The sequence below is a fragment of the Elgaria multicarinata genome, chromosome 2 (genome assembly GCF_023053635.1).
Source record: "Elgaria multicarinata webbii isolate HBS135686 ecotype San Diego chromosome 2, rElgMul1.1.pri, whole genome shotgun sequence".
In the NCBI taxonomy this organism is placed as follows: Eukaryota; Metazoa; Chordata; class Lepidosauria; order Squamata; family Anguidae; genus Elgaria; species Elgaria multicarinata.
This window is the reverse complement of record NC_086172.1, coordinates 102,364,190-102,391,684: the sequence shown is the minus strand read 5'-3', so window position 1 is coordinate 102,391,684 and position 27,495 is coordinate 102,364,190. Positions and strand designations below refer to the sequence as shown.

At 44.2% G+C, this 27,495-nt stretch overlaps 1 protein-coding gene across 1 annotated transcript; it reads left to right on the top strand.

The window, feature by feature from the left end:
- Positions 1–9,766: 9,766 nt before the first annotated feature.
- Positions 9,767–25,977, top strand: RCN1 (reticulocalbin 1). The gene is made up of 6 exons (XM_063117326.1): positions 9,767–10,217; positions 13,848–14,041; positions 15,696–15,874; positions 18,115–18,175; positions 23,116–23,315; positions 25,044–25,977. The coding sequence occupies exons 1-6, from the start codon at positions 9,973–9,975 to the stop codon at positions 25,149–25,151; spliced, it is 987 nt and encodes a 328-aa protein (XP_062973396.1). The 5' UTR covers positions 9,767–9,972; the 3' UTR covers positions 25,152–25,977.
- Positions 25,978–27,495: the final 1,518 nt, after the last annotated feature.

Sequence of the window (27,495 nt, the reverse complement as noted above, 5' to 3'; positions counted from 1 at the left end):
GAACAATATTTACAATTCATCTGCTATGGGTATCTCACAGCCAATGCTGTCTGCAAGCACATTCATGGAAATCACTGAAAAAGTATGAGCTTTAACAGGTTGCTTTAACACTGGAGGCCGTTACTCTGCTGAGGCATTGTGAGATGGAACTGGAATTAAAATGGAGACTCCATGCTAGCACTCTAGTGTTATATTATCCAGCCATGTGTTCCCCAAAACAGATCCTCCTGTTTTTTATTTATTTTTATTGGTAATCTTTATTTATATGGATTTTATTGAACATGTAATTATTGATTTTTTAAAAAATAAAATTGTACCCACTTCATATGGTTTTTGTCTTGTATGCTGCTTTGAGAGGATTTCACCCTGAAAGGTGGCCTAAAAAGAATTTTAAATAACATAAAATAAGTAATGTTAACTCACACAGAAGTTCTATTCAGCAAAGGTTCCAGCAAGGTTAATTAGCTGCACCAGTATTTGTACACTTGCTGCTTCACAGTCACTGATGTGGACTACCTTAACTATGGCCTAATCTACACTAAGCAGGATATTGCACTATGAAAATGGAATGAAATTGGTATATAAAAGGCAGGAGCCACACTACTGCTTTATAGTGGTATTGAAGTGCACTGACAACTGTTGGGGCCCATTGACACATACCATATACCGTATTTCTTCAATTGTAAGACGCCATCGATTCTAAGGCGCACACTAATTTCAGTGCCACCAACAGGGGAAAAAAGCTTTGATTCGAAGAAAAAATAAATTTCTTTGAACATCTTTTATGAGTAGAATTTCTTAGAAAGAGCTGGGTTTTGGGGCCACTGCGCTGGGAAAAGCTTAGGGGTAAGCAAAAAACAGGCGCTTACCCTCCCAGCTCCTCCTCCCGGCTCGCGGCTGCTGCAGGAACTTCCTCTTTTGGCTGCCTGCGTGCACATGGAGGAGAGAGACGAATGGAGCTGGAGCTGCTGCGTGAGAGCAGCTTCGGTGGAGCAGCACAGGTTTTTCCGCGGGCGTGAGGGGTTGCAGGCGGGACACGCGCTTCCCAGCACGGCGGCTGGGGGGGGACCCGGTGCTTGGGGGGGGGTGAGCCTCCTGACTCTTGGAGCCGCGTGTCTTCCTGGCGCGGCTGACGAGGGCCGGAGCTGCACGGGGCGCGCTGTAGGCTCCAATCAGCCAGCAAAGCAATTTTAGAAAGCCCTGCTTGCTCAGCTTTCTAAAACCAATAAACCTAAGGAGACTGGATGTTTCAGACCCTTTTTAATGGAATAGAGTCTTTTTGCATCTACCGTATTTCTTTGATTCTAAGGCGCCATCGATTATAAGGCGCACCCCATTTTTAGACCTGTTTATTTAGGGAAAAAAGTGTGTCTTAGAATCGAAGAAATACGGTACCCCTTTCATAGTGCTACATCCTGCTTGGTGCCTGTTATATATTGCTTTCATAACGCTTTCATACTGGTGTAGAAAGGGCCTCTGACTTCTTTATACACCCAATGATCACAATGGTTTATCTCCAGCCAATTTACTTCTGTTTTTATTTATTTATTGGAAACATTTCTACCCTACTCTTCAGCAGGAAAAGTTCAAAAAGCAGCTTACAAAGATTAATAATCAGACACTCTATGCCCTCTGGCTTACAATCTAAAACCCACAACACAAAAAGAAAAGGGACAAAGAGGGTAAAATCAAATCCAGGTACTAGTTCTTAGTTATAAAGTTCTTTCTGGCAGGGAAAGGCAATGGAGGCTCCCTTTACCTATTCCTTCTGTGGCCTATATGGGAACAGGTTGGCCTTCTCCTTGCCATTATGTCCTTATTGACTGACTGATTGCATTTCTATACCTCCCAATAGCTGAAGCTCTCTGGATGCTTCACAAAAATTAAAACCATAAAATGCAACAATATAATATAATGTAATACAAAAACCTTTAAACTGTTGTTTCTGGGTGGCAGGAGATACAACTTCCCTGTGGCCCTTGGTTCAGTTCTCTGGCTGATGGATGCGGGTATTAGGGCAATGTGAACAATTCACGTTATTTTCTGATGGACAACTTTTGTAGATGCTTTCAGGTTCTGCATCAGAAATGGGTGCCGCCATCTTAATTTTTGACTCCCCCTAAGGAGAAGGAAAGACCAGCCCACGCAGGCACACAAGAACCATGGCCAGGGGGTGTGATTGCTTGAAAGCTGGGTGAAGAAATACGCACAGTTTGAAAAAGGATGATCTGCAGTGAGAACAAATCATAGCAGCAAAAGCAGAGTTTAGAGTTCCTGAAATGCCTCGCAGGGGCCGCAAATCAGCCAAATCTGTTTCCACCCCACCTCTGCTGATTCCGCCTAAGGGCCTGTCGGGTCAATCGACTGATGAAATTTCGGTGGACTACGTTGCCCTACAAAGGGCTGAGCTCCAACACCTTTGTAAGAAGTTGGGTCTCCGTGCCACAGGGAAGAATGCTGAACTTGTGGAAAGACTGAAAGCTTATCATGGAGAGCCTCGACAGAAAACAGCAGGTGATTGTGGTACAAAAGAAGACGCAAACAAGAATGAAGAGTGTCAGCCCAATCCTGAAGCCCTTCCAGAAATCCTCTATTTGGATGTGACCAGAGATGTAAAAACTGAGCCCTCTGAAGAGAAAACAGGTATGATCTGGGGTTGGTGTGTGGTTCATGGGATGGTGCTGCACCGCCCCCCCCATCCAGCTGGGTTCCTCTGCTGCTCCAAAGAGGCTTGGTTTGCATCCAGGATGGAAAAGACCTCGTCCCCTTTCACCTGCCCCCACTCAACATCCCTGTCCCGGAGGGCCTGTTGGACAACTACATCTGCAGACACTATGTGATCAGGAACTGAGAGAAACCCAAGCAGTGTCTCCTGTGCCAGCAAGTACCAGGGAAACCCGCTGGTACCTGCTTGTCCCAGAATGCCTCAAGGAGCCTGAGCCCTGTTCAGAATGGTGTGTCTCAGCCGTCGCTCCTTGCAACTGGTACCTCTAAAGACAAAAGATGGATGACAGAGATTAGGAAATTGTACCAGCCCCAAGAAGATCAGGCTTATGCCCAGCGGGTAGATGGGCCCAAGACGTTTTGCTGCCTGAGGTGAAGTAGCAAAATGGCTCTTTCCACGTACCTAGTATCCAAGGCCGACCAAATTATTTTGGCACCTGAGGCAGAAATTCCCATGAGCACCTCTCCTGGTCCCTGGCAATAAAAACACAGTAAGAACAAATTAAGATGATGATGACTGACTGAATCAGATGATGACTGAAATACTTACTGTGTAGATATGGAATAGGAAGTTCTGACTGGCTATGGTTTTCCCAATGCACGTATACTACATGCACACACAATGAAATAGATACATGTGACTTATCACATATGCTAATCTACATCTGGCTTGCATGCTCCGAAACACAGACAGCCTATACTGTCCCTGGTTTTTGTGTGTGGAGTTTTTATTAAAAATGTGACCCAAGTAAAACATCCCACAATAAAGCAATCATTCTATACTAACAGACATTGTATATTTCCTCTTTATTTCAGATCCAGGGTTTTGCCTGTGTTGTATAATACAATACAGTGATTTTACGGCTGTATTTGCATTTGTGAAAATTCTCCTGCCATTGTTTAATCCTCCTGTTGGTCTTCCTGTACATGTAAAACCAGGCAAATTTTAGAACAACAAAAAGCTTTCCTTTGATTTGTATCAGTTTGCAGCTGCTGGTATTTCAGCTTTTCAAAGTCTTCCCAGAAATATTTTCAAAGAACCATTTCATAACATTCTATCTATGGAATTCTTTAATTAGTTAATTGCCAAACTGGTAGTTTTCTCTATGTTTTCTAAGATTGGCTGAGGTTGGGAAACAATTGCCTAGCAAGTGGCTAAGAAATGCTGATGAGAGAGAGAGAGAGAGTGAGAGAAACCCATTAACAAACAGCACTTCTCCAGTTGAATGGAAATTACTCCCAGGAAAATGTGTAAAGCATTGCAGCTTAAAAATTGCAACACAAATAAACTAGTGGGAGACCATGGGCTTAACACAGGGCAAACTATTTAGCCCATTATGTTCTACTTTGACTTGCAGTGGGTTCTCTAAAGGAGGAGTGGTCAACTTGTGGCCCTCCAGATGTTTTGGCGCCTGCTTATGTAAAGCAGCAGTTTCTGCAGCTGAAACTCTCCCCACGGCTTGAGTTTGATCCCAGCGGAAGCTGGTTTCAGGCGGCTCGGGTCGACTCAGCCTTCCATCCTCCCAAGGTCGGTAAAATGAGTACCCAGTTAGCTGGGGGAAAGGTAATAATGGCCGGGGAAGGCAACGGCAAACCACCCTGCTATAAGGCCTGCCAAGAAAACGTCAGCGAAAGCTGGCGTCCCTCCAAGAGTCAGTAATGACTCAGTGCTTGTACGAGAGGTTCCTTTCCTTTCCTAATGTATCAGGCAGAGGTCTTTCACATCAGTGGCTACCTGAAGATGCCAGAGATTAAACATGGGTCTTCTGCATATGGAGCAGGTACTCTACCACTGAACTGTGATCTTTCCATAGGTCAGAACGTTTTTGTTTCTCAGGAGTCTCTCTGAGCATTCTGAAAATCAAGGACAATTTCTCTGGAATGTAAGCTAATTGAAGTGTAATAAACAAACTACCATTCATTGACAGAAACTATTTTTCATATGGGACAGTCCTAATTACTTCAACACACCAGAGCCAAAATGAATAAAGCCTACTGATAGTGTGTATGATGTAGATTTAAAAAGACTCATTGTTATTTACTGTGCAAGTAGTTCTTACGGCTATCGGGTAACGGCCAGCTAAAGTTAAGGGCTTTTAAGACTACTGATTTCACATGTGTCCTTAACTAACAGAAATCGTTGGGACTTAAACATGCTTATTTTGAGCTGGATCATACCCTTTCATGCTCCACCTTTCCCTTAGAACTGAGGCGCTCCAGGACAGCATTTTATAGTGTTAACGTTCCCTTTTTGGATGAGAGAGCACTGGAGACCAATGGGGAGAACAAGCTTATTTACAAATGTTCAGGTTGAACAGATAGCACGCAACTATGTATACATAACATTCAGGCAATGTTAGCTTCATGGTAGCATCAATCCTGCATCCAATACTCTCAAAACTCCAGCCAGAAACCTCTTTGGGTGCAAGTTTGGGCAGAGTGGTAAAGCAGCAGTTTCTGCAGCTGAACTTTCCCCACGGCCTGAGTTCGATCCCAGCGGAAGCAGGTTTCAGGCAGCCGGCTTGGGTCGACTCAGCCTTTCATCCTCCTGAGGTCGGTAAAATGAGTACCCTGTTAGCTGGGGGAAAGGTAATAACGGGCGGGGAAGGCAACGGCAAACCACCCCGCTATAAGGCCTGCCAAGAAAACATCAGCGAAAGCTGGCGTCCCTCCAAGAGTCAGTAATGACTCAGTGCTTGCACGAGAGGTTCCTTTCCTTCCTTCCTCTTGGGCTATAAAAGTCCTACAATGCCCAGCATGCCCCAGCCAGCATGCTTTTTCGTTCTAAACATGCATAGGATTGCTTAGTGACCCCAAAGCTGTTTCCCCTCACATTGGCTTTCATTCAAATTAAGCAAATTAGTTATACAGCTTCCCCCACACTGCAGGTAGGTGCGGATTGAGGTTCGTTCCATGGGTTAATCTACTTGTGGGTCTAGAGTTGCCAGGTTGCAACCCAGAGGTTATATCTACATTTGCCATTGCCCCAGGAGACAAGGGGGCAACAGCTTCTACAGTGGAGGCTGGTGTTTCTGATTAGGGCTGTGCACAGACCCCACAATTCGCTTCGGATCCCGATTCAGACCTTCCAAATCCAGCCCAATTTGCTTTGGATCGATTTGGACCAGTTTGCCTTGCCTCGGATCTGATCAAGATTTGGATGTCTGAATTATTCAGATTTTTCATTTTCCCATAGACTTGCATTGGAAAAAAATAAATGCCTATAACTTTTTTATTTTTCAAGTTAGAATCATGAAAGTTGGAGACCTTACAGATGCCCTGGAGATTTATTTATTTATATATTTTTTTATTTTTTTATTTATTGCATTTTTATACTGCCCAATAGCTGGAGCTCCCTGGGTGGTTCACAAAAAATTAAAGATGCTCATGTGTGCCAAATTACAGACACATCTGTGCACTGGTTTTCCTGTAACCCACTGCTAAAAATATGATTCCTGCACAACTAGCAGGAACCACCTGCCGGTGACGGCATCCCCGGCATTCAGAAACTCACCCATCTGTCTCTGGAAATGCCTGGCCACAGGGATCACCTGGCTGAGGAGGGCAGTGCTGGTGCTCAGGATCTTGGTGGCCTCAAGGAATGGCTTGAGAACCACCATAAGCTGGGAGATGGCATCCCACTGCTGCCTGCCAGTGGTGCCTGGATGTCAATGTCCCTGACTCTGCACATCTCATGGACAGCATGCTGTTGCTCCACCATACACTCGAGCATGAGGTAGGTGGAGTTCCAGCGTGTCGCCACATCCTGCACTAGCTGGTGCTGCGGATATCCCAAATCCTCCTGCTTCTCCCGCAGCAACCTACTGCCCATGACACTGTGGTGGAAGTGCCCAGCCACCTTCCAACAGCTCTCCAAAAGATTACGGACACTGGTCAGGGGAGTGAGATTGACTTTGGTGCTGCCCATTCCATGGCCATCCCTGACAATCAGGTTGAAGACATGCACAATGCAAAGGATGCCCTCAAATCTGTCATCATGCACAGCCTTCACCATATTGGCTCCCCCGTCTGTGACAACATGACCATGGGTGAGCTGGTGCCTGGCCAGCCACCCCTCCACCATGCGGTTAATGGCCTCTGTAATCTTGGCTACCTTGTGGGACTGGTCCATAACTTCAGTGTGATGGAGGGCCCAGCAATAGCCCCCTTCCCAGTCCCAGAAATGCTGGAGACTTCCATCCCTGAGGCTGCCCACCAGTGAGCTGTCAGGGACAGGCAAGCGTGTGCTCTACCCTCGCTGGACCAAATGTCTGAGGTGAAGTGCACCATCTGCACCTCTGCCTGGTGCAGACGATCCAGCACTAACTCCCTGAATGCCCAGGGCACTGCGGCATGGCAGCCACAAGAGCCATCAGCCTCTTTAAGCCTGAGTTTTTAACAAGGCTGAATGGCTGGTCATCCAATGCCACCATCCCACCAATGCAGTTGGTCATCTGGTTGGGCATTGGAAACCTCCATCTTGTGGTCCCATATTTCCCCTACCCCATGTCCTCCATGGTTGCCTGCCTAAGCTTCTTGGGGATGGGAGAGGGAGAGCTTGCAGGGGATCCAGCAGAAGCCTTCTGCTTGCCCCTGCTACTATCACCAGTTGGCTGGGATGTGCCCGCATCTGCCCCAAGGAAGGCTGACCAGTGGTGCCTCTTTAGATGCAGGCACAGGCTACTGGTGGTAAAGTGCCCTGGTGTTTTACCCCTGCTCAAGGATGCCTTACAGTGATGACAGACAGCAAAGCGGGGATCCACTCTCACCTCAAAATGTTCCCACACCATGCTGCTCTGTCACTTCTGTGGTGACACAGACTGCCCGCCTTCACTCTCTGGTCTCGCAACAGGAGCAGGGGTAAGACTGGAAGAGGGGTCGGATAGTGGAGAGGGAGGCTCTGCCTGCTGCTCCTCCTCACCTACATCCTTGAGAATCTCCTCCTCCTGATCTTCAACCATGCTGAGGACATCCAAAATCTCTGATGTAAGGTCCACCAGCGGGCTCCCCTCTACCAATAAAGAAGGCACTTTTCCCTGCAGGCACTGCTTTCAGATTCAGACGCCTGTGTCTGCTGCTGCTGTCCCAGTGAAGAAGGAAGACTGAATTTAAGTGCAGGTGAGCCAGCCTGCCTACTGGTGGTGGTGGTGGTCCCACCAGCACCTCACCCATGCCCACCTCTGACTCCTCTGCCAAACCCAAACTGAGAGGTTGTACCCCTATGTTTCGTTATTGTTTTGTTATTATTATTATTAATAATAATAATAATAATAATAATGTGATGCTTACACAATGTGTGTGTATGTGCTGCTTTGCCCAAATGCTGTGATTGTGTAAAAGCTACAGTCCACCAACACACATGCAGAGCAAAAGTACAACTCTGGAAAAAGGGTTTAAGAGCAGACAAGCAGGAAAGAAGGATAGAACGGAGGAAGCTCAATCTCTTGATTGTCCTTAAGCCCTCTTCCACCATTGTGATTGGAGGCTGCTGGAGAGAATTGGGAGACTTCAGGAGGATTGGGGGATGAAGCTGTCAATTAACAGCCAATTTCCCCTTGCAAACTCCTCCTCCCCCTCCCTAATTTAAAGAAAAAACAGATCCTGAACCACTTTGGATCAATTCAGAACTGTCCTGATTCATTTTGGATCCCATTTTGGGGTCTTCTGAATCACCCCGCCTTGCCTCAGATTCGGAGCCAAAACAATGCACAGCCCTAGTTCTGATGTCAGAGGAGTGGTGAATCCACTCCGGATTGCAGTCAGAACTCTCAAGGAGCTATCCAAGGTGCCTCTCACTAAAACTCAGAGCAAATTCACCATCCCACTGACATTGGAGCCACCAGCCCCCACTGGTTATAACACAACTTGATCCTGTGCCTCCTACCTTTGGATTGCAGCTGAAAGGAAAAGTCATATTTAAGTTAAACAACAACAAAACCAGATACAGTCCATGGATTAGGGAGATGGTGTATGTTGTGACCTGCAGGGTAATGGGCTTATTCTGAAAGTCCCCTCTTGGTGTCAGTTCCATTGAGTCAGAGGAGGGGATGGGGGCTCTCTTCCGGCAGGCCTATCCAGTGGAATTTTAGGATGTTTTTAGAATGTTCTAACCATGTATATTGTGTTCTTAATTCAGTTTTATGTATTTTATATTTACTGTTGTTCCCTGCCTCGATCAAAATGGAGAGGTGGGTAAGAAATAATAATTATTATTTACAACTTCTGCTGAAAAGTTGCACATATCAACTAATGCTACAGTCCTATCTATACACTCACTTAAGAGGCAGTAAACTGCATTTAGTTTAGTGGGACTTACCTTCTGACTAAGATTTCCCCGTTAAACTTGGAAGCCTGTCATGAATTATGGGCATTTGGTTGGGGGAAAATATATATTTACAACATAAAAAGTGTTTTAGGATTTAATGAGGCCTAGAGACGGATACGGGATTCACGTGTAGACGGTGTTCCTGAGAAGTGATGGATTACAACATTACAATTTCAAAAGAAAGCTTGTCCACTCGCTCGATCTTTTCCTATTTGTACGGAAATAAATCCCATTGAACTCACTGGGACTTCCTCCCAAGTAAAGATACCTAGGATCGGGATGCAGAGCATTCATTCGGGCAAAGCAAGGGCAAATCCACACCACGTCGGCATTTGGAAACTTTCCCCTGGACCTTTTCCACCTCCCAGCTCGTCTCCTCCCGCTCCGTTTTGTAGCTACTGGCTCTCCGGAGAAACCCGAGACGCCTTGTAAACGTGGCGATCCGGCGGCTCCCTCTCGGCTCCTCCCGCAACTAGGTGCAGAGAGAGCTCTCGCCCAATCACAGGAGCCGTAACATCGCAGGGGCGCGGAGCAACCGTGCTTTGCAAGCGCACTCGTGAGTGGTTGGGGCGGGGGGATTCCATCACCAAGCCCAAATTAGGTCATTCATGTGCATTTCTAAAGCGAGACTTTCGCCGCCGGTATTGTGCAATGGGGGGCTGGGAGCGAAGGGCCACCCCACGTCGACTCTTGTCTGTGTGAACCGAGAGCGAGAGAGAAGCCAGGCGAGTCCTGCTGGTCAGTGTGCTCAGCCTGAGACACGTGCATGCTTTTGCAGGTAAAGCAGCCAGCGTGAGTTGCCTTGATCCTTCCGGTGCTGCAGGCGAGAAAGTTTCTACCGCTTTCGAATTCCTGCTGTGCGGCCCCTCGCCCCCGCCCCACCGCACCTCGGGGGACAGATCGCACTTTGCCCGGGCGAAACAATGGGCTTGAAAGAAACTCTTCGCCGCCTCGCGGTGGGGCTGATGCTGCTGGTGTTTTGCAGCCGGGGGTCCTTCGGCGTGCCCACTTTTAGGAAGGAAAGAGCCGTGCATCCCGACCCCGAGCTCACGGATCGGCAGCACGAAGACAACCAGAGCTTCCAGTACGACCACGAGGCCTTCCTGGGCAAAGAAGAAGCCAAAACTTTCGATCAACTCACCCCAGAAGAAAGCAAAGAAAGACTGGGGTAAGACCGACCTCTTCTAAACTCCACTGAAGAGACTTGGAGGGGAAAGAGCCACCCTATGATCCGAGGAACGTTATTCCATTGTTTATTATTGTTGTTATTATTGCTATTATCATCATCAAATTATTCTTATTCTTATTCCCCACCACCACCAATGTTACTCTGAAATGCCCTGATTGCCCACAAGCTGAGTTACTCTTGACTCCCCTCCAGACAAGTTTTCACATAGAAGCACCCTTTCCAGGTTACAACTTCAGTCCCAGTGTAAGGAAAGTTACGATTTCCCAGCCAGAGGAACTCTGCAGGACGGGGAGGACAGGAAAAGGAGCAGTTGCCATGATTTGCTGATAACGTGGCAGAGGGGAGGTCCCATCCATCTCTGCTCAGAATGAAAAGAAGAAGAAGGGTGGGAGGAGAGAAGCTGAGTTCATTCTCGGAAAGGCATCATATGAATAGGATTGTTTCCCCTGCTTTGAGAAGGAGGTTAAAGTCCTGCATGAACTTTTAAAAAATGAAAGTGCATGAGGCTTGGTGATGGTTGCTAGGGGAGAGAAGATTATTATGAATGGTGTCCCTTCCAGAGGAGTTGCTCTGTTAGTCTGTTACAGCGAAAACAACAAAGAGACCTGTGATACCTTAAAGACTGTTATTGCGATAGAAGCTTTCATGGGCTACAGCCCACTTCATCAGATGTATGAAGTGTTATCCTCAATTGGCAAAACACATACTAGTTACAGACAGGTGTGTGTGTGTGGGGAGATGTTATTACAAGAGTGAGGCCACAGACCTCACAGTGCCAAAGAGACAACTTTGCAGAATCAAATTCAAACAAGAGCTGGTGAAAAGGGTAACAGATCAAATCGGTGTGTTTTACTCCCAACTCCATTGTGATGGCCTGGAAGTGAATGGGCAAGTCTGGTTTTTTTTAAAAAAAGATTATTTTTTTAGTAACAAATAGAAAGCAGTTGGGGAGCATTTTTGTCTGTCTGGATGTTCAGTAACCGGCTTGGAAGTTGTCATCCCAAAGCTAGAAAGTTTCAAAGGGAGAGTTTGCCAAGTTGGAATTTCTGGCCAGATCAGACGCTCTCAGACTTGGTTTGGGAGTGGTTTGCTCACTGCTGGAAGTGATTGCCCCTCTTTAAGTGTTCACGTTTTCATCCTACTTTGCTAATTCAATATCAATTGAGAGGGGGTTATGCCTACACTGACATGAGCAAAATACCCCACTGTGGCTTATTTATTTAAGCCATGGTGGGCTGCAGCACACACCAGGCAGGATTGTTTAACCCTTGTACAACCCCTGCTGCCTGTGTTTGCACAACACAGGTCATTGTTTAACCCTTGTACAACCCCTGCTGCCTGTGTTTGCATGACACAACAAGCAGTGAACAGTCAAATTGAGTAGCTGAGCACTAAATAGTCAAAATGGCCATCGGCATGAGCCACTGCCCACTATGGCTTAAATAAACCACAGTGGGCTATTCAGTCATGCAAACTGGCCCAGAATCTTTGATCTCTATCCCCATTTATGTATTCATTACATTTATATCCTGCCTTTCATCCACGGAATTCCTGGTTCTCCCTCCCATTTTGTCTTAACAAGCCTCTGAGGCAGTTTAGGCTGAGTGACTGGCTCAGGATCAACCAGTGAGCTTCATGGCTAAGTGCGGATTTGAAGCTGCAACTCCCCAGTTCGAGTCCAACACTCTTAACCACTACACCACACCAGCTCTCTTTGCAGTAGTGCTCTGAGTAGTAACATGTCCTGCTAAGGTCAGGTTAAACCTCAGTCCTTGGACTGAAGGTGGGGCAAATTGATATAACAATTTGGACTGAGATCAGGAATGCAATGGTACCATTCAGAAACGGGTAATTCAAAAAGCTAGGTCTTAGGTGAAACCGGGATTGAAACACCATAGAGCTTTCCAGAAGCAAGCAAAATCCAAAAATAGGTTCTGAATCCATGAATCAACAACATATCAGTCAACAAACAGAACAGTCAGATAAGCCAGTTTGCAAAAGTCTGTGAGCTGAAAGACGTGTGATGTTTCAGCAGCTACCAAACTTCAACTGAGGGTTTATATAATCTGGTCTCCTGGTCCTGCATAGGCTCAGCTGCAATGGCTTAGTTTTACTCTCAAGGAGCCCCCTAATCATGAGAAACTTGTTACTTTTGGTAACATTTCTCCTTGTTAAAGGACATCTTGTTCCTCTCAGCCCAGTCTTCCAACCTGTCCAAATCAGATTGCAGGCTCATTCTGTTATCATGGGTGTTGGCCAAGCCTTCCAGTTTTGTGTCATCCACAAATTTGATAAGAAGCCCATCAATCCTGTCATCCAGGTCATTAATAATACCTGGTCCCAAGACAGAACCCTGTGGTACCCCGCTGGTTACTGCTTTCCATCTCAATGTAGAGCCATTAAATAAGTATGCATAAGCATGCAGCCCCATACTTGATATTTCAGATTCCATACATTTGATTCCAGTGAAACGGGATGTACATCGTAAGCGTTTCATTGTATTATATTTTATTGTTCGCAGCATTATCACAGCATTATCTGTTCAAAATCTGTATACATTTCAAAACAAAATTATTAAAAAAAAATCACGCCAAAGCATATAATTGAAATACAAACACTACCCTCATTAGAAACATGCACAGAAATCAGAGAGAAAGTTAATAGTATTTTTGATAAATCTGTAATAACGTTTGTAAGAATTATAGATACAACAAAACCCTCGTCACACTTGGTTGCTATAGGTACTATGATTTCCTTAACAACAACAAAAATCTTCTCCTTTATAATTTATTCTACACAAACAGAGCTGGCTCTACCATTAGGAAGAGTGAGGTGGCTCCCTCGGGCAGCAGATGCTGTGGGTGGGTGCAGAATGGATAGAGCTGTATGTACCATGTGACTTAATCTGGGTTATGCTTGATTTTAACCACAAATTTTATTTTTATCCAGACCAACCTTTTCTAACCTGGTTCCTTACACTCTATTGGCCACACTGGCTGGGGCTTATGGGAGCTGAACTCCAAAAGATCTGGAGGGCACTAGCTTGCCACCCCCTGGTATAGAGAGCAGTGAGAGCTATCCAGCAATGACTCAGAGTAAAATGTTGGCTACATCAATTGCTGCCCTCTGCTGCCTCCTTCCTAAGAGGCAGTAGAGAAAATTAATCTTCCAAATGCTGACTACAAAAACATTAGCCTGGGAGAGGATGTTCTTGGAGGATAGAAATCCAGGAAAAAGCCTCTTGGTTCAAAATGCACTGCTAACTCCTATCGTCCTATTCCTAAGTTCAGAGCTTCTAGGCCATGTACATTATATCTTCAGAAATGGGTCATTCACAATAGTAGAAGCCCAATACTGGAAGCTGTAATGGTAGAAAGCTGGAGAGACATTAGCTTAGGCCATAGCTTAGTGGCTATTGCTCAGTTGGAGAGCACCAGCTTCTCATGTAGAAAGTCTCAGGTTCAGTCCCTGGCATCTCCAGGGATGGCTGGAGAACCATTCAGCATAAACGGTACTGAACAAGATAGTTACCTAGATAGATAATCAAGAACATTCTTAAGAACTCCTACAAAGATTCTAATAATCAGTTTACTTTTCCCATTATTGCAGGAAAATTGTCAATCGAATCGATGATAACAAAGATGGCTTCGTGACAGCAGAGGAATTGAAAAACTGGATTAAACGAGTGCAGAAACGCTACATCTTTGAAAATGTGGCTAAGGTCTGGAAGGATTATGACCTCAACAAAGACAATAAAATTTCCTGGGAAGAATACAAACAAGCCACATACGGCTATTACCTAGGTGAGAAAATTCAAGACATACTTTTGAACCAATGTAGCTCAGTGAACACCTTCTGTAAATCTTGCCTCTTGCTCTAAGCAACACACAGGGCAAAATCAAACATTACTTTAAACCTATTTCTATAGCTATGTATTTTTTTTAATGTTTAGTCTAGAGAAGGCACAGGGTGACCCTAGCATGTGGAGTAGTAATGTCTGTTTTGACCCTTAGTATTCTGTAACCTTGCTCAAAAATACCTTCAAGGAGCAGAGGCTGAGACCCCAGTCCAGTTATAACAGCCTCTGACTCGGTTGTCATGGGTCAATTAACCCACAATTAGCTCTCTGTGTGTGGCCACCATTTTGAATATGCAACCTCTGATCAGGGGTTGTTCTCTGTCTCATGAACCCAGTCTCTGTGGGATATTTGAGGGTTAAATGACCCAATGTTAGTCCAGGATTTGCAGTAGAGTTGAAGTGAGTGTTGTTTAACCCTTGAATAATCCACAATGACTGGATTCACACAACACGGCACAACTTGCAATTGGCCCAATTGGGGGTTGTGCAATTAAAATGGTGGCTACACATGTCCCATGTGCACTTCAGCTCATCGTGGGTTAAACAAGTCATGATGAGCCAGCTGTGTTGTGTGAACCGGCCCTCCATTTCAGCAGTGCAGCTGCCTTTTTGGCTGTGGTCCCATGGTTCTTGGGGGCTTGCAGCACTCAAGAACTGGTCAGCCCTCCTGTATTTCCTTCCCATTCAGAGCCCAGTGTTCCTTCAGTGGCACATTTGGTTACCTAAGAGAGGGCCTTTTTGGTGTCCCCTCCCGTGCTGTCGAATTCCCTCCCATGTGAGGCTAAGTTCACTGTCCTTCCTCCAGCAAACAAAGACCTCATTATTTAAGAAGGCCTTCAGCCTGTAAGTGGGTGGGTTGGGTGCTGTTTTTAATAACTGATAGTAACTGATATGTTTTAATTGTCTTTTAATGTATTCCTTTAAACAATTTTAATTGGTTCCATAAGCTGCCATTTTTGGTAAAAAGGTGGAGTACAATTTAAATAAATTAATAATCCTGCTCTACTTATCCTGCTCTACAAATGAAATCACATCAAATCTTCTTAAAATACTCTGCTTTTTTCTGCTTTTCCTATGTTTTGGCACATGGGTGTGGCAGCAAGAATAGCACTGTGATGCTTTATGTGAGGGAGGATAGGGAAGGCAGGTAGGTAAGGTAGTAAGTTGCTATGGTGTAGTTTGGGGAAGTGCCTGTCTCCGATTTGAACCCCAGGGATTCTTGTGGGGGTAAGGGAAGGGTGCTTTAGACCAGGGATGGGCAGAAGGAAGATCGCCAGATGATTTGGACTTCAGCTCCCAGAAGCCCCTGCCAACATGACCAATGAATGTTGGGAATTGAAGTCCCAAACATTTGGAGAGCTACCTTTTGCCCCTCCCTGATTTAGACCAGCCTTTTCCAGCCTGCTGCCTTTCTGATATTTTGGATTTCAACTCCCATGATCCCCAGGAAGCCTGGCCAGAGGTCAGGAATGCTAGGAGTTGTAATCCTATTCATCTAGAGAGCACCAGGTTGAGGAAAGCTGAGTGGAGGTAGCAGACCAGCCTCTCTTACTCCTGCCACGTCTGCTCGTCTTACTCTAATTATTCTGGTTTCCTAGAAAATCCAGCAGAGTTTCAAGATGCAACAGAGCAGCACAGTTTTAAAAAAATGCTGCCCAGGGATGAAAGAAGATTCAAAAGAGCTGACCTGGATGGTGACTCAGAAGCCACCCGTGAGGAGTTCACAGCTTTCCTTCACCCGGAAGAATTTGAGCATATGAAAGACATCGTTGTTCTCGTAAGCGCCATTAGAGCCAATCTCCTTTCTCTGATTTCCGTTTACTAAGTAGATTTGAAATCTGGCTTCCTCATCTTTCAGGGTAAGGTTTCCCAAACAATAGTCACCAGCCGTTTCGACAGGAAGGAAAGCCCTTTAAAGAATCTGGGTTTGGTTATTTAAAAGTAGAGATGCATGAGAAATTCATTTCAGTTTGCGTAAGACCAGAATTTTTGCAATCGGGTGCTCCGTTTGCACCACCCGATTGCAAACGTAAACTGTGGTCAAAGCTCATTTATTCACGAACTTGCAGTGTTGTTCATGCGGGGTGATGTGTTTAAAAACTGCATACAGTAGAAAAAATAGGGCTGAAAAAGATGTGCACTTCATTAAAAACATGCATGAACACACCCTACTCAATGGGAGAAGATTGCACAGTGTTGAATGTGCACCCAACTCCACATCCAGGTACGGAACTGAGTGCTTGGTGATTTTCACGTGATGGGAGGATGGGGCAGGGGGACTGATATGGACACAAGTCGGACCGAGCTTTGAGGTGGAACTCTGAGAATCTCAACCAGCTCAAGCTTTGATGATTTCCACATCCCCATTTAAATGTGACCTGCTTGATGACCTCCCTAATATGTTGATCACCACCATATAACTAGTTGTAGAGCTCACGGGCAAGGGGACAGATAACATTCACAGACATGGACCAGTTTTTCCCAGAGGCTGTGTTCTTTAAGTGTGCAATCGTGCACTCCTGTTGGAGAAACAACCTGATCTTATACCAGTTCATCTGCAGCAGTGTGTGAAAAAAGCTTATGCGATTGTAGCTAAAGCAGCATCCTGTGTAAGTCAAGGGGATGAGAATGATGTGTTTCTGCTACACTTGTCTTTGGTAAAAACCTTTCAGTCTCCTTTCTACATTATTTTAAACTCATATTGTTGCTTCAACACTGCAGGGCAGGTCCACTGTAATGGCCCACAAGATAACGTGCACAGAGCCACCTGTGGTCCCAATTTTCCATCAGCACCTTGCTGTTCCCCAAATGCCCTTTGTATACCACAGCTGCATCACACAGGGACTTCCTAGGAACATAGGATGGTGCCTTATACTAAATCAGACCATTGGTCCATCCAGTTCTGTACTGTCTACACTGATTGGTAGTGGCTTTCTAGGCTTCAGGCAAGGGTCCTTCTCTTCTTTTCTCTTCTCTTCTCTTGCATGTGAAGCATGTGCTCTACCACTGAGCTATCGCCCGCCATAGGAAGTGTGAATAGTACACCATTCCTGATTGAGAAGATTGTTAAAGTAAAATTGCTTTATTCCTGACTTTTTTTTTTAATCAATTAGATATTTATTTGATTTGGATATCTTTGAATAACTAAGGGTGCAAACTTCCCTACAACTTCCTCACTGGCTGGGTGATGCTGAGAGTTGTAGGATGTTTTTTTCTATCAAAACATGCATAGGATGGCACCCTTATGATATTGAGGGTGCAATCCTATTCTGATGCTCGTAACCCACTGAAATTGGAGGCTTGTGGGCATCCAATACAGAGCGGAAGGAGTGACGGAGGTGATCTTTCCATCTGTGCTACCGCCGCTCTGCATTTCCGCTAGACAAGCTTTCTTGCTTGTCTAGCTGGGGTGCTAGAGAGGGGGAGGGAAGGAGGCTGGAGAGGCCTTGGGGATACTTCATAAGCCAGCCTCTGTAGTCTCCTCCCCTCCCCATCCACACCCCCCCTTTACTTCCTCTCTGAGGTCACTTTTGCGACCTCAGATTGGAAACCGGCATAGTTCTTTTCATGCTGGCGGGGAGGGGGAGGGGGAGGGGGAGGGGGAGGAAGTGCAGATTCCTAGATCCAAGGTCAGAGCGCTGACTCCAGCCTTGGATCCAGGAATCTGAAATACCACTGTCTAGGAGTCATAGGATTGCTCCCTAAATTTCCTTCCTTAATATCATAAGATGTTCATGTATTTTTGTGGTACAAATGTTACAGAAGGCTTTATATCTAAATCCATGTGCATAGTGAATCTCCTAACATGAAACATATCTTGGACATGTTTAATTTCACATGTTTGGGGAGAGGTATCTGATAATATTTAATTATTGATATTTACTCTATGGTTGTTGTTTTAAAAAAGAATATCCTCTTGATGTGAAGTGACAGCTCAAAAAGAAAGAACTTTATAATCAGTTTGGGCAAAAAAATACACACCTTCGTAATGACAGCTACTTTTCCTTATTGTGACAGGAAACACTGGAGGACATAGACAAAAATGAAGATGGATTTGTGGATCAAGATGAATACATTGGTAAGTCACGACATGGAGATTTTCTTGTATTTATTATACAGAAGGTTTCTTAGGGCCAGTTTGGACAGTCTTTACCCCAAGTGGAGGCTGCACACAGATGGGTTACAAGATTGCACATTTCTGCCACATCCACTAGACACTCATGTCACACCTCAACGTCTGCCAGATATTCAACCATAGGCGTAATGTTTGCATGGGGTCTACATGCATAAAATCTAACATTCATAGACTCAAACCATGCAATCAATATCCCATATACAGTCTGGAAATCAACTGTACAACTCAGAGCTGTACAAATGTTTAGCGTACATGTGGACTTCCATTGGCCCCACTGGACAGTTACATACACCTGAAACCATGAGCAAAGTGTAATTGTGTCCCTCTACCTCACATATCATCTATTTGGGGAAAAGATCATCACAACCATCCCTTAGTAATCTGAGGTATCATTCCTTTGGAATAGGGAGATGGGAATTGACATCTTGGCCAGATCTACACTAAGCAGGACATAGCGGTATATGAAAGCGGTATATGGTATGTGTCATGGGCCCCAACAGTTGTCAGTGCACTTCAATACCACTATTAAGCAGTAGTGTGGCTCCTGCCTCTTATATACTGCTTTCATACCACTTTCATAGTGCTATATGTCGATCTGGCCCTTGTCTTTCATTCCTATACAATTTTAAAAACCAGAAAATGAGAGCTACTTTGGTGTAGTGGTTAGAGCATCAAACAGGGATTAGAGAAATCCAGTTCAAATCCCAACTCATCTGTTGAACTCCCTGGGTGGCCTTTGGGCAGTCACTCTCCCTTGATTTAATTTACCTCATAGTATTTTGGGAGGAAGGAAAAGACTCACGCATCCCCTTCTGCCCGCCATTCCCTTGCTTAAACTTACAGCCTGATAAGGCTGTGTTTGATTCAAAAAGGGAAAGCATTGGGACATGTGACTGCATTTGTCACATCTGGTTTGGATCTCAGGTGGCCAATTTACATGTGGCGCCATTGGTCCTCCTTTCCTCACTGTGGAAGTGCATGTCTTTGGAGAGATGGTTGTGTCAAGCCTACATATTGCAAAAAGAGGCATGACATGAATGCACAACATGAAATGTGCCCCTGCTGATCTCCTAGTGCGCTTGCATTTCTAAAGCACCATTGGCGTTTGTGGCAGAGTTCCTCAGTGTTTAGTACTAAGGAGTTAAAAGGAAAGTTAATTAAGAAGCACTTCTCTTGCACTGAGGCAGCTTTTTTAAAGCCTTTAAAAGCCATCCAGTTTCATGTAGCTGATTTTTGTTTCCCTAAGTTTCCTCTTGCGTTTTCCTCCCTTCTTCCACTCTGGCCCGTTTGATTCTGATGTTATCTGCACAGACACTTGCTGGCAGAGACAAGATGCGATGTTGCTCTGGGTCCTTTTTCCTCCCATACTTCTAAACCCAGCATAAAAAACTATGATTGTATCTTAAGAGGGAATCTTGAAAGAGCTGTGACTCCCCATCTTTTCCATCCTTAGAAGAAACCCACTGGATGAGAGGCACTGAGGGCCAATGTTCTCTTTTATGTGTATTTTAAAAAATCTCCCATCAGATGGAATAAATAACCTAAGGTGATAAAACCACACAGAACTTTAATCAAAATGCTACGTAGATACCAAGGCAAATGCAGCCTTAGTAGGATAAACCAAAGTAAACAAACAGCTTACAACAGGGATAGGCAACTTCCAGAAGTTTGGGACTATAACCCTCAGCAGTCCCAGCCAACTTGGCCAATGGTCAGGGATGATAGGAGTTGTCCAAAATATCTTGAAGCACCAGGTTCTTACCCTTGGTCTACAATTTATGGAAGAGGTGAAGAGAAAAGCAGACAGTCTCTTTTTGGCACTTGAGAAACACAGTCTTTCTTTCATAAAGGATAGAGATAGAATATGGCCAGGTTCAGACCTTTGCATGGCTGTCAACAATGGAAGAGTGGGTTCATGCCTCTCCTCCAATATGTAAAGGTTATACTGTGTGATTTGGGCACTCCACCTGGAAGCCAGAAGACTCGTCAACTTGACAATCTATTAGCATTCAAGAAAGCTATCAAGACTGCTCTCTTCCATCAGGCCTATCCAGGGGAATTTTAGGATGTTTTTAGAATGGTTTTAGGATGTTTTAACAATGTATATTATGTTCTTAATTCAGTTTTATGTATTTTATATTTACTATTGTTCCCTGCCTCAATCAAAATGGAGAGGTGGGGAAGAAATTATTATTATTATTATTATTATTATTATTATTATTATTATTATTATTATTATTATTATTATTATCCATTTCACATGACTCATGCTCCCTCAAAAAGAAAAAAGGGAGGTCATGTAAATCAGTTTTTCATGAATACAGACCTCTCCATAGATTGGCCATTTTACAAATTACTTTAGATGTGTGAGGAAGGGAAGGACACACTTCTCCCTCAAGCAGAGACTTGCCATCCAGGTAAGTGTCTGCACTGGGCTTATGCATCCTCATTTTTCCTACTCACTTGGATAGTGGGAGGGTAGGAGCCAGGGGGATATGCCTGGTGTAGATCTCCAAATGTGCCGGACACTCTCAGTCTCCGTATCAGATTTGTTACTCCCATAGTATGATAAAATTGAGCATTACAAAGACATAGACAAAATGTACAAGCCCGTGTAACTTTTTATTAGCTTGCCTACCCACAAAATAGTAGGCATATCAACAGCATGGAAATTGAAAAGAGTAAAGTTTCAGTGTACAAAAAGTTCTGTGCCTGCTCATCTGGATGCAAGCTCTTCTTCACCATAGACATGTGGTGGTTTTCAAGCTCAATTTAGTTGTGGGTGTTCCAGACTGGGTAGTGTGTTAGTGATGTAGCTTTGCTTATTTAGGTCTCTCTGGCTGGGGCATCTTTTCCCATATTATTCTGGCAAGTCCTGATAAGGTAGTAGAACAGTTCTCAGATGGTATGGTCATGGTGATGAATGGAAAGAGGCGAGGCTGATAAGGGGCAATTATAATTTAATAGGTAATTGCTGATGCGTTTCAGCTGTCTTCATCAGGGGAATTTATCCAGCAGTATGCTAGAAAATCACATGTCCTAATATACCATATGTAAGGAATTGTCTGTCCAAACCTGATGCATCAAAAATTACCTATTAAATTATAATTGCACCTTACTGGCCTAGCTTCTTGCATCTTTTTATTATTGGTGCAGCCTACTTGTTTGATTACTGTGGCGATATTACAGATTAGAACAGCAAATGTAGCTGATAGGGGGGAAAGCAATTTATAGAATTTGTGTGATATTTTAGCTTGCAATGTGGTGGGGGTTGAAGTGGTGATTGGCATTATCCTAAGAGCAGCTGAATGCTGTGTCAAGAAAAACAGGAGGCGAAGCTGCCACCCGGAAAACACAAGCATGCACAGAGTGAGTAGTTTAGCATGATGGAATGAAGCCCCAGCCTCTCAACTCTGACACTTCAATTCCCCTTGCTCCATCACCAACGTTAAAAATAACCCGCACACAAGCCAGAGTTCACTTCTAACCTAGAATTTTGGAACCAGCTTCACAACAGAGACCTGTCTTCTTCTTTTTAAACTTTTTTTATTGTGTATATCAACAAACAGAACAGAAAATACATTGTGAAAATGGCGGGGAGGGGGGAACATACATTGTGTATATAGAATTATCATTTCCTGGCTTGCAAGATCTGGCTTGCATGTAATGGCAACATAGAGTATGGGTTGAGTATGAGTTGTCATTGAATCTTAGGTTGTTATTGAATTGTGTGGGTTGTCGTTATGTGTAAACCCTACACAATGTGCTGGATCGCATGATTGCCACAGGGTTATCGTGTTGTGTGAAATCAGCAAGGATAGCCTATGCAAGAGTTAAGCAACCCTCACACAACCCTAAAAAGCCCATGGGTTCTGCTGGATTCACATGACACGATAAGCCCCAATGGGTTTACATGACACAATAAGCCATGGCAACCATCCACTCTGGCTTGAATATTCAAAAGGTCATTCGGTTGTGCTGATCGTGAAAAGCCAATCTATGGCTTAACTATGGATTGTTAACCATGAACAACCCAAGTAGAGAAACAATGTTTGTTGTTGTTGGATTGTGAACACTGGATAAACCATGACAACAACCCATGATTTAATGACAAGCCATACTTAACCATACTTTGGGTTACATGCAAAGCACATCAGAGTGTCAGATCTTAGCTTAGGGGCAAAGTCTGGTTTACATTAACCATGATTAGTGTTAGTGTACTGAATATCACACCCGGGAAGAGTGAGAGGAAACAGAGAAGGGTAACAGTGGAAGGGGTGTGACTAGGAAGATGCAATCCCTGCCCCTTTCCCAGGCCTCACTCCTTTCCCTCAGCCACTGATCATTTTGTAGTTTTTCAGCTTTGGTGCAGTTCTTTTCCCATTCTAAAAGGTTGAAATGTCTCTCCTAAGACTCAGTTACTGGCAGTAAGAGCATTAAACTAAAATTTGCTAGCATGTTAGATCTTTGGCTTTGTCCCTTTTACCTTTCGCTACAGCTGCCATTAGAATGTGGCACCTGAGAACTTCTCTGAAATAGTATTTGGCCTTTGGGCTGAAAGAGGTTCAACAGCCTTGTACTATAAGGTCAGGACATTTTTTCCCTCTAGGCCAGACTGATTTTGCTTTATCATGTAGTATATTTTCAGCTGCTGTGGATATATCTGCTTTGGAAGGTTTGGATTCTGTGGATCTTGGGCTCTGGCAGGGTGTGGTGAGGAAAAAGGATCACTTGCAAAAAGTCAGAGATCCACTTTAGCCCCCAAATGGTCTATGCCTATATTGTAATTCATTTAATTTAATTCAATGTGACTTGAGCACTAGTATGTAAATCATGTGACTTCGGCATTAGTATAGAAATATAACACTGTTTCCTGTCCCCAGCGGATATGTTTGCCCATGAAGACGGCGGTCCAGAACCTGACTGGGTAATAACGGAACGTGAACAGTTTGCGGATTTTCGGGATCTAAACAAAGATGGGAAGATGGATAAAGAGGAGATTCGGCACTGGATTCTCCCACAGGACTATGATCATGCACAAGCCGAAGCCAGGCACTTAGTCTATGAATCAGATGTAGACAAGGTACTTCGTTCTCTCCCAGATTTCATTAATGTTAGATTATTGGGATAATTAGTTCCTTTTTACAGAACGTCAGCTACCAAGTGTCAAGCCTTAATAACTGTGCAAGGAGTTTTATAAAGAAAAATTGATACAAATTTGGGAATGTTAATGCATTCAGAAAACACAACCTGCAGTGAGATGTCAGAGATATCCAAATATTGGGTCCAAATCATCTTGAGTTTCCAACATTCATTCTATTTCAGGGATGGCTGTGTGCTCATATAGGCATAGAACTCCATGGGCTGGAATCATTGTTCATATCATAAACCATACAGAAATGTACGTAGATAAGGTTCCATTCAATTATTATAGAATCATAGAACAGTAGAGTTGGAAGGCGCCATTAAATCCAACCCCCTGCTCGATGCAGGAATCCATATTAAAGCCTGCCTGACAGATCCACTGTCCACTGCCTCTTGAATGCCTCTAGTGTGGGAGAGGCGACTACCTCCCTAGGCAATTGGAATCAATGGCTACAAGTCATGATACATGGGCACATTGGGGAAACAGGGAGGCCGTTGATCCAGGTGATCAGAGGCTGCTCCCAGCATCCCCTTCAACTCCCCATTTCAGCTTCTACCACCAGTAGGTACACCACCGGTGGAACTCGTATGCTTTCTGCAGGTGTACTAGAGACCTTCAGCGGTTGGGGTTGGGATTTGCTCTTTAGGCCACTTTGGAAGCAACAGAACAAGCTAGTCATGACTAACTTAACAAATTCGGATGTTTAGGGGTGGTTGCCCCCCACTCCCGTAGAATTTTTTACACCAAATTTGATGTACTTCTGCAAACTTCAGGGCTGTACTGACCCTGCTGATCTCTCCCTCTCTCGCATATGGCTACATAAGCATCGGCACTCACGCCTGAACTTTGTAAAATAGAGGGAGTGATATTCATGTATTATTTATTTATCTGGAGTAGTTATACCCTGCCTATTCATGGCTTCCTGGGAGAGATTCGTCAACTTAACAGTCTTCCAGAATTTAAGAAAGCTATAAAGACTGATCTCTTGAATTTTAAGATGCCTTTTTTAAAGGTGTGCTGCTTTTAATGATGCACTGGTTTTAAACGTTTGAATTAGTTGTGTATATTTTATGGCGTTTTTATGAGTGTTGTACAAATTTGTTGTACATGATCCAGAGGGAGAGGCGGGAAACAAATAAATAGATGATGATGATGATGATGATGATGATGATGGCGGTTCACAGAAGGTTTAAAATAGAATAAGAGAGACAGAAACTACTCGTGTAAGGAAAGGTGTATGCAAGTCTTCCCTCCCACTGCCCCCCCCCCAAGTCCTTAGATATTTCAACTGTTGCTCTGCTGCTGAATCTTGGGGCCACAGTAGTCTCAGATGAAATAAGCCTTGCCAAAAAATTTTGCTGGAGAAATAGATATTAGCCCCCTTCCATCACTGCTGGATTATACAGGCAGATATCTTGCAACAGAAAGAAATCAAAACATTCCAGGCAAGTAATCAAAACATACATTTGGTTAAATATGAAGAATGGTTATATTATCTTATTGTTGAATAAGTACTGCTTATGATCTTTTAATATATATTTTTCATCCCTTGAGGAACCTTGTTTTGGTTTTGGTTGTTGACATGGCCCTAAAACCCTTTAATAGATGCTGGGTATTCTGGGATTCTTTTAAAGAGATTGTTTTTTTTCCCCCACCCCACCCCAGGACCAAAGGTTAACCAAAGAAGAGATTCTGGACAACTGGAATATGTTTGTTGGAAGCCAAGCTACAAATTATGGAGAAGACCTCACAAAAGACCATGATGAACTATGATAAGTCTTTGAAAATCAAATACATCAGAGACTTGAGTCTGGTTTTCCTGTACATGACCAAAATAACATTGGTTATTTTGACAGACTGGTTTTGCACACACACACACATATATATTTTTACAAAGCTATTCTATTAGCACCGTTGAATGCAGTAGTTACCACTTCTTTTTTATTTGCACATTTAATGATAGATTTCAACATAATTTGGGAAATGCACTTTCCAATTACAGCTTGATACACTTTCACCTCAATCCTAAATACGTGAACTTGGACTTCATACTGAAATCAGTGAGACTTAACTAGCAAAATGCAGTAAGATGGACCAGCTGTATGCAGTATATCCATTGCTGTCCTACACTACTTCCCACTGGAGGTGGTGGTTGTCAGCTTGAATGTTGCAGCGCTTCCTCATGGCATCTCAAGGAGAAAGGTAGGTTAGACATTTCTCCCTGACGTGCTGGATTTCTTGGTATGGGGATTTCCCCCTTCATGTGGGAGAGCATTCAACCCTTTTGATCTGTCACCTACAACAGCAGAAACATCGCATGAAGTGAGAGGCCTTGTACAGCTGCTTTTCCCAATCTGGCACTCTCCAGATGTGTTGGACTACAACTCCCATCATCCTCAGCCAGCACAATGGTGGCCATGCTCATTGGGGATTATGGGAGTTGTATCTTGAGGGCATCCGGTTAGGGAAGGCTGGTGTACAGTAACTCTTTATTCTAAGTGTACGTGCTCCGGATCTCCTTCTATACAGAAAACCAGGAGCAGAGCAGGAGTATGTATAGTCAGTGCTGCACTCATGGTGCCTTTGTCAGCAGGCAGATGATAGTGCTCATTCCCTTCCAGATTGATGAGAGTCTATGAGCTACCAAATAGCTCTTTTGGGCAGTGGAGGCTGGTGGCTCTGATGTCAGTGGGGTTGTGAATCCGCTCTGAGTTTTAGCCAGAACTCTAAAGAAAGCTATCCAAAGTGCTGAACCCATTTTGGGGACTGGGTTAAGCACCTTGGATAGCTCCTTTAAAATTCTGACTGAAACCCAGAGCAGATTCTCAGCCCCCTTGGCATCAGAGCCACCAGTCTCGACTGCTTTTTTGGATTAGGGTACTAAGACTTTCTTTCTTGAAATACAGTGAAGGTAAATCTAGCTTTTTTTTTAAAAAAAAGGGGGGGGGGGAAACAGGATACTTAACCAGGTCTTTGTAAAAGCAGTATCTAGGATATGCTACCTAGTGGTAAACATGGAAGTTACAGTCCCCATAAATTTGCACTCAGAAATGCAAGCAGATTTCATCTCCACCAGGAGCTGGTCTTTTGTAAAGTCAATGTGTCTTAACTGCACATTCAAGACTAAGCCAACCCAAAATATTTTACATTACATCCAGGAACAATATAGTGTTGTTGGGGAAATCCATTCCTCCCTGCCCTCCCCATGCTACTGTGAGAGTTGGCAGCTCAACGGCAACTAAGCTATGGGAACAGGGAAGCCTGAGGGGAGTGGCAGAAGATGCCATCGTCTCTGCCACCAAAAATGTCCCGGTGTTTTCTCCCTGTGAGTCCTGGCTCCACTACACCACTGACCATACCATCTCTTCCACAGTGAAAGTACAGAAAAGAAAGAAACATTTGTCATCTACTACAATCCATGGGTGATACCATCATTTCTCCCTCCATCTCACGCGGAGTTAATGGTGGTTGAATGATAGGAATGACAGAGCTACCGTTGGGAAGAAACACTTGTAAGCCTCACGGTGGGCCTGTTCAGACAACACCCTAAGCCATGGTTAGGCCACTAACCCTTTTGCAGCAAATGGTTAGCGAACATGTTCAAACCATAGTTATGTAGCCACCATGGTTAGGAATGGTTCACATGACACACGAAGCCATGTTTCACACAACACGCTAAGCCATAATGTTTAGCTCAAAATGCTTAACCACCATGGCTTAATGTGTCGTCTGAACAGGATCAGTGGAAACTTGCCATGAGACGCAGGTTGAGCATGGACAGTTATTCCTCATGAAGGGCCAGTTTACATCGCAGGCAGTACGGAAGTCCCATTTGTGCACTTGCTTACATCTGATGTCTGCAATCCTTCCCCCTCCAGAAGGGATTGAAAGAATTGCTGGAACTGAACAAAACATACATATGGATGCCCAGGGCACTCCCTGCATTATACACATGTTGGAAAGTGCACCCACACCCCACTATGCACTTAAGATTTCTGTTTGGCTGACCTTGTTTTTTGGCCCATAGGTGAACCATAAGTTGAATACATTAGCAAGGTTGCTCTCACTCCACAATCCAGAAGTCTGTTCAAAGGATTTCCACGATCAGCTGTGGCAG

Coding starts and splice junctions, on each gene's coding strand:
- RCN1 (XM_063117326.1), top strand. CDS start 9,973: ATGGGCTTGAAAGAAACTCTTCGCCGCCTCGCGGTGGGGCTGATGCTG. Junction 10,218..13,847: donor GAAAGCAAAGAAAGACTGGG/GTAAGACCGACC, acceptor CCATTATTGCAG/GAAAATTGTCAATCGAATCG. Junction 18,176..23,115: donor GGATCAAGATGAATACATTG/GTAAGTCACGAC, acceptor TCCTGTCCCCAG/CGGATATGTTTGCCCATGAA.